At 39.5% G+C, this 18,930-nt stretch overlaps 1 protein-coding gene across 8 annotated transcripts in view; it reads right to left on the bottom strand.

Annotated features, from left to right (window-relative positions):
- The window catches only part of PCLO (piccolo presynaptic cytomatrix protein), a 354,829-nt gene that overhangs the window by 322,966 nt on the left and 12,933 nt on the right, over nt 1-18,930 (bottom strand). For all 8 annotated transcript variants that reach the window (XM_061467286.1, XM_061467287.1, XM_061467291.1 and 5 more), the window contains exon 3: nt 6,439-7,845. In XM_061467286.1, the coding sequence (XP_061323270.1) occupies nt 6,439-7,845 (1,407 nt within the window). The remainder of the gene's footprint in view (nt 1-6,438; nt 7,846-18,930) is intronic.

Here is an 18,930-nt window from a genome sequence, read left to right as displayed (position 1 = left end):
TTTTTATCCATCTTTGGAGTTCTCCGGTCTGAGAGGTAATCTGCAGACTTTTAAAGGCCAGAATAAAGAGAACAAACAGCAGACAATTAATCATGATAATAGTGCTTCCAAAGGTCACATTATCACTTTGAGCAATGATACTAATCTTTTTCATTACTTCAATTTAATTCCTGGGTTGGGGGGAAGGAATCCCTAATTTTATTGTCATAATTACAGGAGAAAAAAAACAACCAAGAATGCAGTCTTGTAGCTAATGCCTTGACTAGTAACCCTGGAGATCTAAGAAGCCTTGCTTCCAAATAATGTATCACAATCATCACATCCCATCAGTAACCATCAGAATCTGACTGCCAAAACCATGAAACTGTATTAGTGTCTAACTTGCTTTGGACCAAGCAGCCCTACTAAAATGCAAGACATCTATCTGTTCAGAGAAACTTGTGAGAAAGTAAGGATGCTTACATTTCCCTCTACAGTGACAGGGAATTCAAACAAAATCATCACAGGACATCTATTAATTAACTTATCTGGATGCAGTGGCTTACTCTTGGCTTCAGGCGCTCTGCTGCAAGTCGAAGTGCAAACTCATGGGGTCTTGGAGGAGACAGGGAGACAAGAAGCTTGGCTGTAGCATCCCCTGAGCTGAGGACGGGAGTCCTAAAGTCACACATCTATTTGCAGATCTATATTTTGCATACAATATTACTGGAGAACAAATAAACTCAACATACCACCACACTGTACTTGACCATGAACAGGCTGTTTTATTATTATTATTAAATAAAGTAGCCTGACATATCTAATGCCAAACAGTACTGCCTCTAGGCGAACTATTTGCAAGACATGCCAAAATCCCAAAAGCAGCTTCATCCAGCATCTGGATTTTAAAGGGATTTAAACAGAATCTAGACACTACTCAAAAGGAATGGCCCAAGCCATGTGCAGAAGACAGAAATTCAGGCCTCTAGAGAACCATCAGGTCAAAGTAGGGCGTTCTGGAATACAGCTTCAGCTGAGGCATCAGAGAAGGACAGAAGCTCCTAACACATACTTACAAGTATCATGGACAAGTCCCTGTCTTTAAGCATTTAAATACCTCTGCAAATATGAATACCAGAAGCATAACTGTTGATGAAGCTTAAGCTCTTCGTCCTTATTTCAAAGGTGATTTCAGGCACTACATTTTTTTTACATATTTATTGTGTTTAATTTTTACTAAACAATCCATCAAAGGGTAATTCCATATTAGCCCTCCCATTCTCTATATACACAATAGATGTGCTTTACATCTATTAAATGGAAGAGGTGAGTTGTTCTGCTGTTAAAAATCTTCCCATTTAAATGTTGTTTCTATTATGGATATTGAATTAAACAGAAGTAGGATACCTCATTTAGAGTTAATTTAATTCTGACAGTCAGGAAATGCAGTGGGGGTTTTATCACCTAACATACACTCTGTCTTTCAATGACAGATTTCATCTTTCAAAACAATTATTAGTGGTAGTTTTAACATTTTCTCAGTTATAAAGACTTATCATTTAAAGGATGAAGTTTCCATAAACTTTGGTGAATACATTGTGTTAGCCTATTATGTTCTGTACTATTTGGTTACAGTTATAAAACAATAACTGCATTCGCTTTCTTACAATCAAAATTTTAAAAGGAGCTTTAAATACAACAGGAGAGGGAAAAGGCAGAGAAGATAAATTATGCAACTGGAAAGAGTGGTTGTTTTTCTTTTTGTATCTTAAGTGCAAATCCTTCTTCAGTGTGTTTCCCAGACACCATCTGTTTCCAAAACTATTCATCACCAAACATAACAGAGGAGATAGGAACTCCAAATAAGAGTTAAACCTGCTAATCTGCAGAATGGCCTGAACTTTCTCAAATAGGAGGAATACCATACTGCAGAGTTGTTAAGAAATTAAAGAGAGGCAATATGTGTCACTTCAGATGATGCAGTACCCCACTTTAGGGACTTTCATTAGATATTCATAGGTGGTTCATTACTTTACAATGTTCCTGCACACTTGCTTTATGAAGTCCAAACTACATTTGGGCCTTCAATAGCAGGGTACATTCCACTTTGGATAGGTTTGTTTGGGGTTTGTTAATTAAAGGCTACTATTAAAACCTGAAGGAAGGATCACACCTGCTGAAGGCCTCACTTCATTTGCAATTATTTATCAGTGAAAGACTGACCAAACAGAAGCTGTCAGAACTATCCACATCAGGGGCCCACTTGTGCCAGTACCCTTTCTACGGGGTTTTAGGAGGAGGTGCAAGAACTCAATATGTATTCAGGTATATGACATCATGCCATGACAAGAGAGTTCCTTTCAGCTTCAGAGAGCCTTATATAAGTTCCAAAACGCTAACTATTTATTGTCACTTCTAGAGGTTCTTGCTGGAAGCACAAGGTACTGTTTTTAACCTGTTTACCCTATCAAGTTTAATGATAGCACTGTGCTTACTTACAAAATGAGTTTATCTGTTTGCTTTTCCCTCTCTCTCTAGTGTGTGTGGAGAAGTATTTAGTTTGGTCTAATAAGTAACAGTGGGAAAATCATCAGAAAAATATCTGAATTCTTCTGGTGAGTTATACACCTATATAAAAAAAAAAAAAATCCATGATATAAGAATATGGATTGGACAGGCACCATTGAGGTAATTGTTTATAGATTCCTGCTATCATATCCACACATGTCAAACAATTTCAGACAGACTATATTCTCTGTAATAAACATGTTAAGAAACATCACTCCCTATGTGAAATTGCTTATATCATCTATTCTGTTCACATCTCTTACATCTTTTCCAAACAAGAAATCCTTAGCAAGCCTGAGATGTCTTTTCTGTCCTTCCCCAGTCCTCCCTGTCCTTCTTCAGTGAAAACAATCCTCACCTTTCTGTAGACCCAATAATTTATTTCACACAGTGGAACATTCTTTACTTCCAAGTACCTTCCCAGATAATTTTATAGCTATCAGTACACTAAAAAGTGCTCCTGTTGTTCCTTTAGCAGTTCTATTACATTAAAACATTAGCACATTCGCATGTACACACATTTTGAGATCTTTCTGTTCATGTGACTCCACTAAGATGTTATTCTTTCTCGTTCCCCATACAGATTCTACAAATATGGGTATCTTAGTTTTCCTTAGGTTAGTTTTTAAATCTTTTTATTTTACTACTACATTAATTCATCACAGGTTCTATATTCCTGACCCTGCTGCCTCAAGATACTTAATTACATTATAAGCAACCATCTCTGCTTCTGTTCAGTATTCCAAACAGCTTCACTGAGCTTTAAATGCACAAAATGGTCGTTGTCACACACTTAATTTCTGGCTTTGGCAGTTGTGATCTTGTGCTTTGTTGCTAAAAATAGAGCTGCTTCCAACTACCTGAGCTGGAAAGCTAATTACAGAGCTGGTAAACATTGATCCTCCCTATTGAGCAAATGGCAGAATAAAGAGTCTGCTAATGCACTAGGGCTCACATAGTCCTGTGGGTCTTTCAAATCTATCAAGTGTCATTTATTTAATCATTTGTGGTTGTTTGCTTCATGGATAAATTACTATTTAAGTAAATAACTGTTTGACTGTTGGATCAACAAATCAGGGAGAAATAGAACAATCAGCACATTTTTGGAAAAAGTATTCTAGCCTAATTCTCAAATCAGAATAATTTAATTGAAGTAAATAGCATGTTGCTGATTTAGACTAGGTAAAAGCTTAGGTATCTTATTTCCTGCAGCAGAGGGGTTCTTAGAGGACTGACTCTTTGCAGCAGTTTAAAGACTTTTTCTTGAGAGTTATTTCTGTCACAGACAGGCAAGAACAAACAACTGTTCTTTCTTCCCTTAAAAGTACTCAGCTGTGTGTGCAGTACAGCAGCATGATGTCTGGAAGACATTCCCTGCTGGAAGACATTCAGGTAGAAGTGTCCATGGAGTTTAAATGCTCCTTTATGTTTGTTAGTGTAATGCTGGTTTCCCTGCTCCACAGGACTGATTCTTACCATATAGCCCAATGCAAGCTTCGTTGGTAGGTTTCAACCATCACTCAGTCAATAAAACTCAACTTATTTTCAGCCATTGCTGAGGCAACGTATAGATAATACATAAGCAACTCTTATAATCACTGTGATATAGCTGCACCCCCTAAGCAAAACTATAAAATACCTGTTACATTTGTTCACACATAACACTTTCTGGGGCCAACATGAAATGTAGCCTTTTGGAATTATTGTTTTCTTTGAATACTGAATATAGAATGACATAATTAGGTAGAAATCCACAGGAAACACAACTTTTTAAAAGCATTTCTATTTCTCCTTCCTAACCCTCCCCAAAAATGGAGGCAAGTAAATACAACCTCCAAGACTGTACTCAACAGGTTAGAAAATTTTGGTGGAGAAAAAGAGTACATTAGTGAGCATAAACTATTTGTCATTATCAGTAACAGCTGTATACTATACACAGTGTATACAAGGGTCTCTGTGCAGGGACCAGTTGCTGTCTGAGGTTAATTACACAGCTCATTTGGGACAGGAGAGGATGAGCTCCCTCTTCTGTCTCTCATCGTCATGAAAAGGAAAGTCAAGTTGTCCTCAAACCTGAAGCCAAGCAAACCACCTCCTGTTGTGAAGGAAATGCAGTTTGCCAATTTTTAGCAAAAATGATAGGAAAAAGGTAAGACGGTAACTGTGGACAGAGGTGAAAATGTGTAGCATAAGGAAGAAGAAAATGCAAAAAGGATCCAAAAACAAGGCAAAGAAAGGCATGAGGAAGACAGACTACAGTGATGGGAAAAGAGAAACAGGTTTCCTGACTTCTCATCTTAAACAGAAGAAATACAGAGTATTGCACACTACAAGGCAGTCCCACACCATCACACCTAAGTAAACTCAGAAGTCAATTCAGGTACCAGGACTTGCGTAGTTATCATTTTAGCACAGTATTTAACCTGAAATAACACATCTCGTTTCCATGGTATTCTGTGTTTGCATACTAGAGTGCCTCTGGAGAAAGTCATACGCATTTTTCATATTTGTGTCTATGTGCATGCATGTATGTGTATACATATGTGTGTGTATGGGGCAGGAGGCTGGACAGTGATGAAAGAACGTGTGTGCAACTGATGTAATTCAGTGCATAAGCAACATTAAAAGTCAACTGAATCCTGGTTTTTAATCACTGATCAATCTTCCCATATTTTCAGACTTTTCTCTCTAACCTAAATGACCACAAAGACAATTGACTACATATTCCTAAATTAGATAAAATGTGCTTGTTATTGTAGGACAAATGGCTTTCAAATGACAGCATATTCCAGAAAATAATCCACAAATAAAGCATATGCAGATAACATAAGCAGTATTTTCCCTGCATCTTGGTATTTCTCCAAATGTCTGTTCTTAAGGCAGAGACGTGATAAACTTTAACCCTATGAACCATTTCTAATCTATTCTTTCAGATTTCAAAGACACGACTTTGACAGCCTCTTTCCTCATGCGCTGCACGGACCAACCTACACATTTAAATTACTCACGATTATTTTTAGGTGGTCTGCTTCTGCTGAGTTGAACTTGCCAAACTGACAGGGCAAGTAGGATGCGCCTCTGTTAATCTAGCATAAAGTTTCCCATCCTCTTGGCAAAAAAAAAGTACAAGAAAGAAAGGGAGGGTAAAAACGCGGAATGTGAGGAAACTGTTAAAAGCAAGTTGCTTAATTCTTTAAACATAAGTTGGCCTTACTGGATCTGTCTTGGACAATCATGGAAAAGGCATTTTCAAACTCATACTCCATAATGAATGAAATGTCTTTTTGAACGTTACATTATTCGCACCAAAAAATTACATATTTCACCACACAGGTATTGTGTGGTGAAATTCAAGCTTCCTAATGGGTACATCAGCATGTGCAACAACTCCAGAGCCAGAATGAGATTAATGGAATAAATTAGGGATATATTTAACGGAGAGAATAGGAATAATTAAATAATTAAGCATTAACACCTTCCTTCATTCAATAATTGTCTGAATTGAGGGCATTGATTAGAAGCACACATTAACATATAATACTGAAGCACATGAAAAAGAACCTTATCCCATGGGAGACTGAAAGTACAGTAGTCTGCTGTAGCACCAATTGCAAAACAGTTCATAACTACAATTACCTGCTTTTGCCTCAAAAAGCTAGCAACCACCTATACCAGACTCCCTTAACCTGAAGAAAGTTCATTTGATGTAGTTTCTAACTACTGACCAAGTTTCATTCAACAGAGATATTTAAAGCCCTCAGATGATGAAACATTCAAATCCTCCAATATTTCAAATTCAGTAGCTAAAAATCAGCTACAGATTGATCTTCACAGCACAGGGAGCCTGCGAGTAGGAACATAGGGTAAATACAGACTCCATCATCACCTTACCTCTGCTATATGCGGCATCGGGTTAAATCCACAGAGATTGCAGACAACTTTCTTGCACTCTGTACATGTATTAAAGTTGGGGGGATCCTTAGAACCAATATTTAGTCCAGTTTTACAAAGGGGACAAGACTCTTTAGGCTGGCTGGCTTTCTCCAGTTCTGACAGTCCAGCAGGTTTCTTCACTTCAGCAGCCTGAGGCTTGCTATCTTTAGCCAAACCAGGTTTCTTTTCTAAATCAGACCCTTTCGCTGCTAAAACACCATCCGCTTTTGATGGCTCTGGTTTTTCAGTCATAGGAGGCTTGGCTTCTTTCTTCAGAGGAACAGCTTTTGGAAGAGGCTGAGCCTGACCAGCCTCTTTAGGGGCTGCCTGAGAGGCTAGAGGCTGTGACAGAGGCTGAGGCTGTTTCACTGAAGGACCAGGTGCAAGGGGGGCTGATGTCTGAGACCCCGGCTGACCAGCTGTGGAGATTAAATTTGAGGCCTGGCTAAAGATGGAAGCTCCAAATCCAAAGAGTTTCCCAGTAACTGTTTCTTGTGGTGTTGTAGGCTGAGGCTTAGGGGCATCAGTGATGCCTCCCAGATTAAGGCTGAAACGCCTTGGCTGCTCTGGAATTTTCTGAGGCGGCTGAGGTTGAGGTGCCGGCTGGGCTGGCACTGGCTTGGGACCCGCCCCTGCCTGTGGTCCCTTGGGAGATGGTTTGGTATCAGGCTTTGGGGATGGTTTTGTTTGTAACTTCTTAGGATCATCCTTTTCTTGTGTTGGCTCAGCAGGCTTTTGAGTTTTAGCATCTGGTCTAGCCCCAGGCTGAGATGCAAGCTTGGGATCTGACTTCTGCCGAGACACTTGTGGAAGAGGTTTGGAATCTGTTTTGTCCACAGCTGGCTGTGTGTCCTGTGGCAGCTTGGCAAGCTCTGGCTTTGGGGAATCTATCATTTTCTGTTGAGCTGGTGGAGGTCTGGGACCTGCTGAATCCTGTTTCGTTCCTGGTGCTGCAGAGGTAGGCACAGTGTCTGCTGTGGGCTTCTGTATACTGGGTTGTTTTTGCTTATCTTCAGCCTGTGGTGGCTTGGCCTGATCAGACTTTGGAGTAAGATCTATTTGCTGGGAGGTCTCAGTTGGCTCGGCACAGGGCTGTTTTGATTTTACAGGGGGAGACCCAGCCAAGGAGGGTTGCTTTTTCTGTGGCAGGGGTTTCTTCGATTCTGCCAACTGAGAAGGATCAGGTTTTGGAGAAGCATCTCTATTTTGGGCTGGCTGTGGCTGGGGAGATGGTTTAGCTGGTGAAGATGGAATGGGTGTCTTCTGTTTGGGTGGAGGTGGCTGTGGCCTGGGACCATGACCTGGTGCTAGGTCACCACCTAATGCTCTTTGCATCTGGCAGTTTAAACAGAGCCATTCACTAATCTGCAGAAAAACAAAATTAAAAATTAAAGGTATTATTAATAAGACAGAGTTAATAAAATCAACATAATAATAGACTATTCTAGTGGCTGCAATGGCTTGATGCAATCTTGCAGACCCGCATTCAAAAAGGGAGAAATATTACAACCGATACTGTTTTGTGGTTACCATGCCCAAAGGATCTTTCCATTCTTCTCCACATTCCTGTGATTCAAGCTACCACTGAACCCATGCTTCTAATGACTTCACAGTCAATTTACACACAGCTGAATACTGGAGGATTAAAAACCCAGCAGAATGAAAACATGCGCTGGAATTTCATGGGACCCAGAAGTGATTCATATACAGCAATGATTTGCCAGAATAAAGACAAATACTGCTGAAACAGTTTGCCATATCAAGACTGCTGACAGAAAACAATAATCAGAATTAAAACACAGTAAATGCATAAATACCTTTAAGAATACATCTATCAAGCTCTTCATACAGCCTACGGTTTTGATAATGGTTTAAATTACAGAGCAAAGTATTGGCAGTAAACACGCATCCAATGAATTGGACACAGAAGTGTGTTAATGGACATCATACATTACACAGACTGATACTTTACCACCCATTTCAGAAGGCAAGTCTTCATTTGGAATCAGTGAGGAGCTTTGCCTAAGCCCTGATGGTGAGCCATAATCAAGTTTCCCAACATTTTCCTTTATTATTAAAAGATGATCCCAAGTTAATTACTGTACACCTGTACACAATGGACCCCTCTTTTCAGGAAGGGACAGGTAATGTAGTTTCCTATGTTTCTCATCAATTTTAGTATCTCACAACTTTAAAACATTTTTTTCTCCTTCCCAAGAAGTATTACAAGAGAGAGAAAATATATTTTCTAATAAGATATAAGAAAACAATAATCCTAAGCAGTCATCCCTACCTTTGCTTTTGTAAAGCTTCAGAGTCTGAGGAGGGATCAAATAGGTCAAAGCAACATGTGGTCAGGAAGAATCACATGCTATTCTCCACATTTCTATTGCTAGCAGGAACCTTATAGGCAGCAAAAATGCCATTCAATGTGGCACGGAGCCCCATGGCCCTACACCTGCAAGTAGATACTACATGCAAATAAAGATTTTGTCTGTGTAATATCAAAGCTCACTGCAAGAAAAGAACTCTGAGGTCACAGACTGGGGCAATGAATTCATAATCTTGATGTGCTTTGCCAGCTGGCCTTCTAGCAGCAAAAAATTAAGAGATGCAGCTCCTTACACAGTTATTCCAGTTATTCTAATAAACATGGTATATACACATTCTAGAGTATGAGCTCGCTATTGCTAACAGCTTCCCAAAGAGATGCTCAATTTTGGACCCAGCTGTAAGTTCACAGTAATCAAGTTACAATTCATAATAATGCCGCTTTTAGCTCCCATTTTCAGCGTAATTTCTTCAGATTGTTTAAACAATTCTCCAATCTACTTGCAGCCCATATAGCAAATGATAAAAAACTGAAATCAACTGAAACAAAACTTGAAGATGTGTTTAAACTCTGAATTATGAAAGGAATTAAGTTCACAAGTGAACACAGGACCTGAGCAAAGTTTAGATTTTTAATTAAGGCCTGTTTTGTTTGATTGCCAATCTGTACCCCTATAAGCCTTCTGTACAAGGGACAATTACTTACAATAAGTACATCTTAATTATAGAACCATAGACTTATAGAATAGTTAGGGTAGGAAAGGACCTTAAGATCATCTAGTTCCATCCCCCCTGCCATGGGCAGGGACACCTCATACTAAACCATGTCACCCAGGGCTTCATCCAACCTGGCCTTGAAAACACCTGGCTATAGATATTAGTAATCTAATTTAATTAGATACATATTAACACCATTTCTGGGTGAATTCTTAAGGGTTTTCTAGAAGTTTTAAGTTTAATCAAAAAACAGACTTAAGCCACATACTCTGAACACCCAACTCAGCTGCCTGGCTTTGGCAAAGTAACTAAGATTTCTTATATTAGGGAGGCAGGCTCCCTGCTAGGGTGGAGAAAGATCCTGTGAAGAGCTTCTTAATAGGCCTAAGTGAGGAATGTCTTTTCCCACTAGCAATAGAGCTTTAACAGAGCTTTGGACGATGCACTTTTCACTGTGATTCACTGCTCCTGCTTCTTTTCCACTTGCTTCTTTTTCTTTTTTTTAAATCAAAGTCCTGTACTCTAAAGTTAGATAACCAGATGAAACCATCACAGTTAGATGTGTATACCTGCTATTACTCAGCTTCCAGAAAATCTTACTTTAAGTTATTATGACACTCTTAATGCTCCAAAAAAAGTAGCTCTAGGATTGGGTGGGACTATGAAGTAAGTAGTCTGAATAATTCTTATGTTTAAGATGTCCAGATTCTGATTGCATTTATGAACATTTAGGCTTGTCTTCCACATGCAGCTGCTACAGTCTGACTCTACTACCTACCTGTATGCCAAAGAAAAGTTGATTCTATACTACAGTGTTCAACATAATCTTGTGCAGAAGACAAAACTTTAACTCTCAACTGTTACTTTTTCCTTACCTTAAAAAGAATTAACTTACATATAAACATATACACATATTCAGTATTAAACTGGAGCCTTTAAAACTAAAAATGAATTTGCTCCTCCTCCAGCTAAAATTCAAAATGGAAAATGAAGTTTTACTTCACTGTATTATTTTTTAAATCTTTCTGGTATAGACATAAAACTCTTCCCGTGCATGTTAGTGGGAGGAATAAGTGCTAAAACCCTCAAGTCTTTATAGCTTACATACATCACCTTCAAATAAATACAATTCTGCATAAACTGTAGTTCTGTGATTGAAACTTTAGGAGTTCAGAATGAAGCGCACTACATGACGCAGTTCTGCATCAAAGACCGGCTTGTTTGTTCTACTGCAATTGCAGAGATTTTCCATTAAATTTAACAGGAGCAAGCTTCTGTTAAATACAGATGATCTTACACATTATTACAGATGAAGTAAAACATACTGCTGTTATAGATACCTAAAATACCAATGCTTGCCTATTCTTAAAAGTCTTTCATGATAGCAGTTCTATGACTTTTTACTTTCTTTCTCCAGATTTCTCATATCTCTACCTAGAATAATGTCCTGGGTTCAGCAGTAGCAGTCATGTTTTTTTTTCCTTTGTGTTAACTGGTGCAGTGCTGTGTTTTGACTTCTAGTTCGAGAACAGTGTTGGTGAAGCCGATGTTGTCGGTTGTTGCTAAGTGATGTTTACCCTGACCAAGGACTCTGTGAGGCTCATGCTCTGCCAGGGAGGAGGGGAAGCTGTGAGGAAGCAGAGACGGGGCGCCTGACCCGGGCTAGCCGGGGAGGTATTCCATACCACAGCACGTCATGCCCGGGGTGGGGGGTAACTGGGAGTTACCCGGAAGGACAGGAGCTTCCGGGTGGAACTCGTTTTCTTGGCCAGTGGTATCGTATTCTCTTTCCTTGTTATTTTCCCTTATCATTGTTTTAGCTGATAGTAGCGGTGGTGATTTGTTGCTGGACTGTTCTTGTCTCATCCCGTAGGAGTTGCACTCTCTCGATCCTCCTCCCCGTTCCTCCGGGAGCGGGGAAGGGGAGAGCCCCGGTGCAGGGCGGGGGGGGGGGCGACGGACACGGACCTTGATTGTTGTCAGCTCGGCACCACTCACTGGGAGTGAGTGAACAAGTTACCTGACTGGGTTTAAACCACGACAGTTCTTTTTGGCGCCCAACGTGGGGCACGAGGGGTTGAGATAAGAACAGATCTGACTGGATTGATAGTCACTCGTCACAATGCTGATTTATTGGCTCTCAAGGTTTTTCCTCTTGATCTCACAGTTTCAGTATACCATATCTTACGTCCATCCGGTATTGGCTGTATTAGTGTTTTTCAAGTGTGGGGCTCGGGCTAAGGTTTTTATCCCATTGTACTTTATGGTAATGACTTGTAATACAATAGAATTATTGATCATGAAACTGATCTGGTTTATGTTCCCAGTGTGGTCACCACCTTTATACTTTGGGAGGTATATGATGGAGGTGCTTAGCAATTACACATCTTTTTTCTCCTTCTCAGGTGCTCAACCTGTGAAGGAGACATCCTTTTACCCTCCTAGTCGTCCCCCCAGACCATTTACATTTGAGAGTTTTGAATTTTTTGAATGGCCTTTTAATGCTGTTGAGACTTGTTTACTGATGGTGATGGGAATCACCATGCTAACACGCATACAGAGTGTGTTTTGCCCACTACTGATTTCAAGAGTTAAGCAGATTCAGGTTTGGGTCTTGTCTGGGGTCAAACGACGATGTAGGAGGACCGAGAGATTTTCCCAGAGGCTGGACAGCCATGAGTGGCAGGGTGTGTGGGATAGTATGGGCAAGTATCTAGGTCAGTGGGCCCCTCCAGTATTTTGGAATTTCACTACCGAACAACTGCAAAATCCAGAAGAATTAGTAAAACACTTAAATGAGGTGTGTGGTCATTCTGGCCATACCAGAGATGGACAAATCACGGCAACGTGCTGGGGCTTGGCCTATGCTTACAGGGCCTTGTTCAACACTATCCAGCACCTTCAAAAGGAAAAGAATATCGGCGGATTTGAGGGCAAAGCGACAGTCGCTACTCAAGCTTTGGCTGCAATGAACTGCGCAGCTACCCCAGTGGCAAGTACAGCAGCTGCTCAAACTTCAACTGCAACAGACAAACAGGCAAAATTTTCCAGGGCAACGTGAGCTTTTGCAGTTCCCATCTACTTGTAAAGGAGATTCTTCTTTGATGTTGAAGATCCCAAGCTGACTATTTTTACACTGGTAGATAGGGGTGGGAGCTGGGTCTTATTTCTAGAAGAAATCCATATGTGATTTTCTTCATTCTGAGACCCATGCTGTTAAGTGCCATGACTAGGACTGTGAATTTGACAGATTTCATGAAACATCTTTGTTCAGATTTCAACTACTGAAGAGAGAAAGTGCTATCTTGCTTCCTAACTCACTGATGTAGAAACTGTATGCCCTCATAACAACAAACAAGTATCAGAATATATTTTACATATTCATCAACCACAACATCTTTAAAAAGCTTCATAAAGACGCTGCGAGTTGGGAGCACCAAATGAATTTTTTCACACTGTTTAGTAAGAACATCCATGGAGAAAATTATTGAAGAAAATGATAGCACCATGTCCCATAAGTCACCTTGTTTTACGCATTCATATCTGACAGCTGACTCCAAAACTAAACAAAAGCTACGCTTCAGTTCTTTTATCTCAAACAAAGCCAACGCAATTGAGGGAAATCTGAAGCCTATTCCTTTCCCAAGAAAACAAACAAACCCACAAAAAGCAATAGGAAAACTATCAGCGAGTGAGTGCATTGACTGGCATGCTCAATTTCTATTCCTGCAGAGGATGTAGGGGAGGAAGAAAATCCAGCTTGATTCTGTGACTCCAGATGTACATGAGAAAGAAATTTTGACTTGCAGATTGAACATATTTCACATAAAAATTACTGGCACACAATATGAAAGTAGCTCTTAGAAGCCATTTTAACAGTTCTTTTGCAGAACAGAGCTGCATTCTAAGGCAGAGTCCCATTCTCTTTGAGACCAGTGATTTGGTGCTATAAAAAGGAACTTTAAGATATGCATAAAATATTCACATCCCTTTACATTACCACAGAAATGTAAAGAGTTATAGAGCCTTTACATTGCCATAGATTTGTAAATGGACTTAACTGACATTGCTCAGAGCTGCCCCAAAGTTTTATTGGCAAAATTGGTCTCTAGTCTGAAAACACATCCGCTTATTTAGCTCCTGACAATTTCAGAGAGGAGTGAGGAATCCAGAATTGGCTTTTAGCAGACACTCCTGCCAAGATAATGAGAGAAACTTGAAAAATGAAGCACTTGAGCTCATGATTTTATGCAGCTGTAGGGTGGCAGAGACAAGTGTGAGGGCATAGGATGCAAAAGTCCAGAAATTAGATCAGAAAATCCAGTTATGAACAAAAAAGAACAACTATGATGGGACAAACTCAATTAGTATGTCGACATACAACTGAAAAGGTCTTCTAAACAAGCCTGGGCAATAGTGAGACAAAGTTTTCCTTCTACACCATCCTTCCCTGAGTAAGATCTCAACTATTCAAAGTAATTACACTGAAGCAAATGTTTAACTATTGTACATAGTATGCAACTGACGTTCATTAGAGACAAACAGATCATCATTACAAAATAAATGTTTACCTTCCTTTCAACTATCAAATGTAAAAGGCAACCGGGGAGTTTATCAGGGAACACTGACACAAAATGCTCATGAAAATGTTGTAGATTCTAGCCAGCAGCATGGTCCCCAGGTATCCATACCACAAACCATTAGCAATGGTTACAAGCACTGTAGCTTGGTAGTAAACCAATGTTTGAGCAAACTTTTTAAATAGCCATTTCAAAAGACTGCTTTTAAATGTTACTTTGCTATTTTAAAACTACTAAAGAACATTACTGGATGAATTATGTTATGCAGTTACCACTATCTTAAAACATGCTCCAATGTTCTGTTTAAATTACTAACATAAAAAGCTATAATTTGCATATGAACTATGAGTGTTTGGGGAACTGTTATTTTATAGTTCATATGATTATAAATCATAAAGCAAAATATAAACATAATGTTTTGAATATTTTTTATCTTGAACACTACTATTTCAGAATATCTAAAAGTTAGTTTTTTACAGCCAAATATGTGTTTAAGCTGCCTCATGCACAGGACAAGGAAAAAGATTTAAACACAGCTCAGTACACTGCATCACGCATCACTGCAACAAATGCCAACTGTTTTCATTAACTGCATCAGGATTTAATATACTACAATCACATGAATGATTAACAAAAAACGTCACTGCAAATCAAGAGAGCAGCAAAGAAAAGGTTAACAAAGCTCCTCTGTGCTGCATAGAGCGCATCTGAGTTAATATCACTAGGATTTGAACATGGATTATGCTGTCTGGTCAGAGAAGGGCTGGGCCATGTTTCCTGCCCAGTGATTACCCAGCAAACAGCATCTCCACATCACATGGCCCAACATAGTAGTAAATTACAGTTGCTGAGCAACAGCAATAGTGGCGCAGATGGCTCACTGCAGTTGACATCTTTAGCTATGCAGATCAATTTATTATTTACTTGTGTTAAAAACTGGACAGAACGGTTTCCTGGGTTAATGAGAAAACACTCCAACATATTGTAGAATATTGCCTAATTAAAATATTGAGAAACCATTTCCCATACATAGGGGTTTGCTGTTTTGTACTATCTGCCCCTTTCATGAAAACAGAAAGAAAAATCCACAGGGCATCAGTATTATTAATACATCTAATCCTAAGAGTAAAGCAGAAACGAAGGCACACAGCCTTCTGAGAAAGAAACAGTGTGGGCATGTGGTTAAGAATATTCCACAGATAATATTCTGTACTGCCATAGCCCTTCTATTTGAGAATCTTGGCAATTTTCCCAATGCCCATGTGGGAAATGGGCATTTCCACATGGAAATTTAGGAACTTTATTAACTTCACTGTATCACAAAAATTGTGAAGAATCCCCATTTCCATATAAATTGCAGTGTTGGTAACACTGGAACACCTCAAGTACTGTGTGGACCAAAACAAATATTTCACACAGAAATATTTCAAACTTTGATTATTTTTAAAGGACAGCTAAACAAGGCCAGTTTGAATCTGTTCTCTGATCTGTTTGAACCCAGACTGAGCTCCGTCTTCTTTTATAGAACATCTCTAGCTTCCCTGCAGCACAGTTACAAGTCGATATCTACGTTAATACTTTGAGAAAGTTAAAAAAAAAAAAAAAAAAGTGCGTTGTGTTTTGTTGGCTTTCTTTAAACTCATTTCTTTACAACTTATGATCATAACTGCTGATCATCAAATTTAAGTCCTTATCTTTTTTTCTACTTTGTTTTGCTTTATTTATATATTTAACCCTGAATATCTTCCCAATCTAGGTTTACACAGGGCATACAGTTTCAAAGCTGCTTTTACTGGTATTAAAAGGCTTAGATTTTGTGGCATGTCTGTATCCACAGTGATGGTAATGTTATTTTGGTTTATGTGTCATTTCCAGTTCATGCTGGTTCTTACACACTACTACAGCACAGCAGAGTCTAGACTGTAAACCACAGGGGATATTTCAATTTGATCAATAGCCTCCTTTACTGTGACGTAATCAACAATGATTTAACAGAGTCATTTCTATTATTTTTACTGTAAATATAACCAAAACTTGTGGAATCAACACAAGAATTATAGTCATCTTAATTATATGAATTGTATTTTAAATTATATATTCCTTTCCCTATACAAGCTAATAATAATAACTGAAGAAAAGTAATTCTTTTCTGAGTGCTTAAATTCTCTTTAGTTACTAGGTGTGGCATGGCAGGAAGGGCACTGGGGTCCTGCCAACTTGACCAGGGAGCAATGGGATCCACCAGGAAGAAAGCCATGGCCTCAGGTTCTGCACCCACCACAACATACTCAGCTGCCCTGTTCTCTCTCCACCTGGCTGAACACAGAGACTTAAGGGGCAGGGGGCAATGGTGACAGGTCCCTGCCTGGTACAGCAGGCACATCTCTGTGACTGACCCAACTTCCCAAGTGCCTGTGCACAATAGGTTTGAGACTTTGCAAATGGAAGTGAACAATGACGAGGATGATGGTTCATCTGGCATGGAGATGTCGCTGAGGTTAAGTCAGCCTACACCCTACATTAAGACTGCTTCCATAAAGAAAAAAAAAAGACTGGTCCTTGTCCCTTCTGAAGGGAAAAGAAGGCCCAATATGCAGAAAAGACACACTTCTTGGGGAAGTCTGCTGTATCCCTGGAGCCTGGGTTAAAGATGAGAACAGAAAGATTCCTACCCTGGTATAGCCCTCAGATTATTATCAATTTTTCAGGTAGGAAGCAAAGAAGTTGCAACAAGAAGTCTGAGGGCAATCAAGAAAGGCTTCAGGGCCTTGAGATGACTGGGTAAGGGAGCACAAGCAGCATTCTCCACCACCCTTCAAGTTACAGGGAACAATGAGGGATGAAACAGGAAGATCCAACAGATCAATACCTGGCTCCAAACCCAGTGTCACCAGTAGAATTTTGGGGGTTTCAATCATAGGTCAGTTTATACAACACCAGGAATGCTAGCAACAGACAGGTACACCTGTCTCAAAGGGGAAAAAGGATCTTTGTGGAGGAGTTACCAGGGCTGACTGAAAGAACTTTAAACTAGTTTTGAAGGGGAAAGAGATAAAATTAGGCACACCAGAGATAAGCTCAGGGGTAGCATGCCAATATTTGAGAGTGTGCTAGCAAGGTTCTTCAGTCTGTCATCTCAGTGGAGGTAGGGGATGGAGATCCATGAGGCAGCAAAGACGCAGCAGGAAAATTATTATTTAGCATGGAAACATAGACGGATGACTCTCACAACCGGAGTGCTGCAATGGATCATGATAAACTCTACAGAAGGGACAGGCAAGGAAGGAGAGGCAGTGGGGTAGCCCTGTATGTTTGGGAACAGAGAAGACCTTGCGTGTGACGTGATGGTTGGGGCTGTCTTGGGCATAGCAATCATGAAATGATAGAGATTTTGATTAATACAGAACGAAGAAAGGGGGGCAGCAGAACTGCTATCTTGGACTTCCAGAGGGCAGACTTTGGCCTCTTTAGAAGCCTGGTTGACAGAGTCCCTTAGGAGTCAGTCCTGAAGGGCAAAGGAGCCCAGGAAGGCTGGACACTCTTCAAGAAAGAAATCTTAAAGGTGCAGGAGCAGCCCATCCCCATGTGCTGGAAGACAAGCACAGCTTTTATCAGAACTCAGGGGAAAAACGAGAGTTTATGACCTTTGGAAGAAGGGGCAGGCAACTCAGGAAGAATACAAAGATGTCATGAGGTTATGCAGGGAGAAAATAAGAAGAGCCCAGCTAGAACTTAAACTGGCCACTGCCTTAAAGGACAATAAAAAAAATGTTCCTACGAATGCATTAGCATCAAAAGGAGGGCTAAGAAAAATCTCCATCTTTTATTGAATGTGCAGGGAAACACAGTGACAGATGATGAGGAAAAAAATTCCAAAACCAAAAATCAAGTATTTTCAGATTGGGTTTAGGATTAAATCAACTTTGATGCAGACATGTTGCTTCAGAAACAGTCAGAACCAATCAAATATTCTTTAGAACTCACTCTGCTTTCATCCAAAAGAGCTTCTGGCAAGGAAACAAATCCTGCATCAATATACATAGCTTCACACTATCTGAATGTGCAACTTTTAGCAAGTATTTCAGTAAAAAAATATACCTGGCTCCAAGACTGATTTTAAATGGTCTCTCAAAAGCTTAATGAAACTGTAGATAACATATGAATTAACACTGATAAAATGCATGAAAAATAAGCCCTCCTAAAAATTACCTAGAAGACAGGCATCCACATATGCACACATATCATCAAGGGTGGCCTCATGGAACTGAGTCACATACTGCCAAGTTTCTAATATTAACAGCTTTAACACTCGATCATCAACTTTAGAAATTCTCATCATAAAGAATGTAATGATGAAGTATTATACTTTAAACCCTTATCTCTGTGTTGTACATATTTTCCAATAACTAGTTCAGAGGGGATGAAAATTTCCTCCAGCTATCAAGCATACACACCAATCATTCAGATTTAACTATAGCAGCTTATGTTTTTTGCTTAGCTTTACCAAAAACTGTATGAAAGTGTTTATCAAAATGCATAGTCCCTCAGATGTCTTTGCTCATTTTCAGAAAGTCTACTCCTACTCAAATGTTGTAGGGCTGAATCTTTTTTAGGGAAGTGCTGGTTTCTGTTGCTAATAGCTCATGGGAGTGGTTTTGGCAACATTTTGAAGAAGTGAGAAAAATAAATCACCAGGTAATAAAATAAATACACACCTGCTACAAGGTTCTGACATATATGAAAGGAAAAGGGAACAAAGTACCAATCATCAAACCTGTTTATATAATTTTTCCATTACTTTATGCAACTGTTGCTAAGCAGT

This window comes from Pezoporus flaviventris, unplaced genomic scaffold (assembly GCF_033815535.1).
Source record: "Pezoporus flaviventris isolate CSIRO_AGI_PZ_B2104156 unplaced genomic scaffold, CSIRO_AGI_Pfla_v1 ptg000045l, whole genome shotgun sequence".
NCBI lineage: Eukaryota > Metazoa > Chordata > Aves > Psittaciformes > Psittacidae > Pezoporus > Pezoporus flaviventris.
Note: the sequence above shows the minus strand (reverse complement) of the source record. Positions and strands in the feature narration are given on the sequence as shown.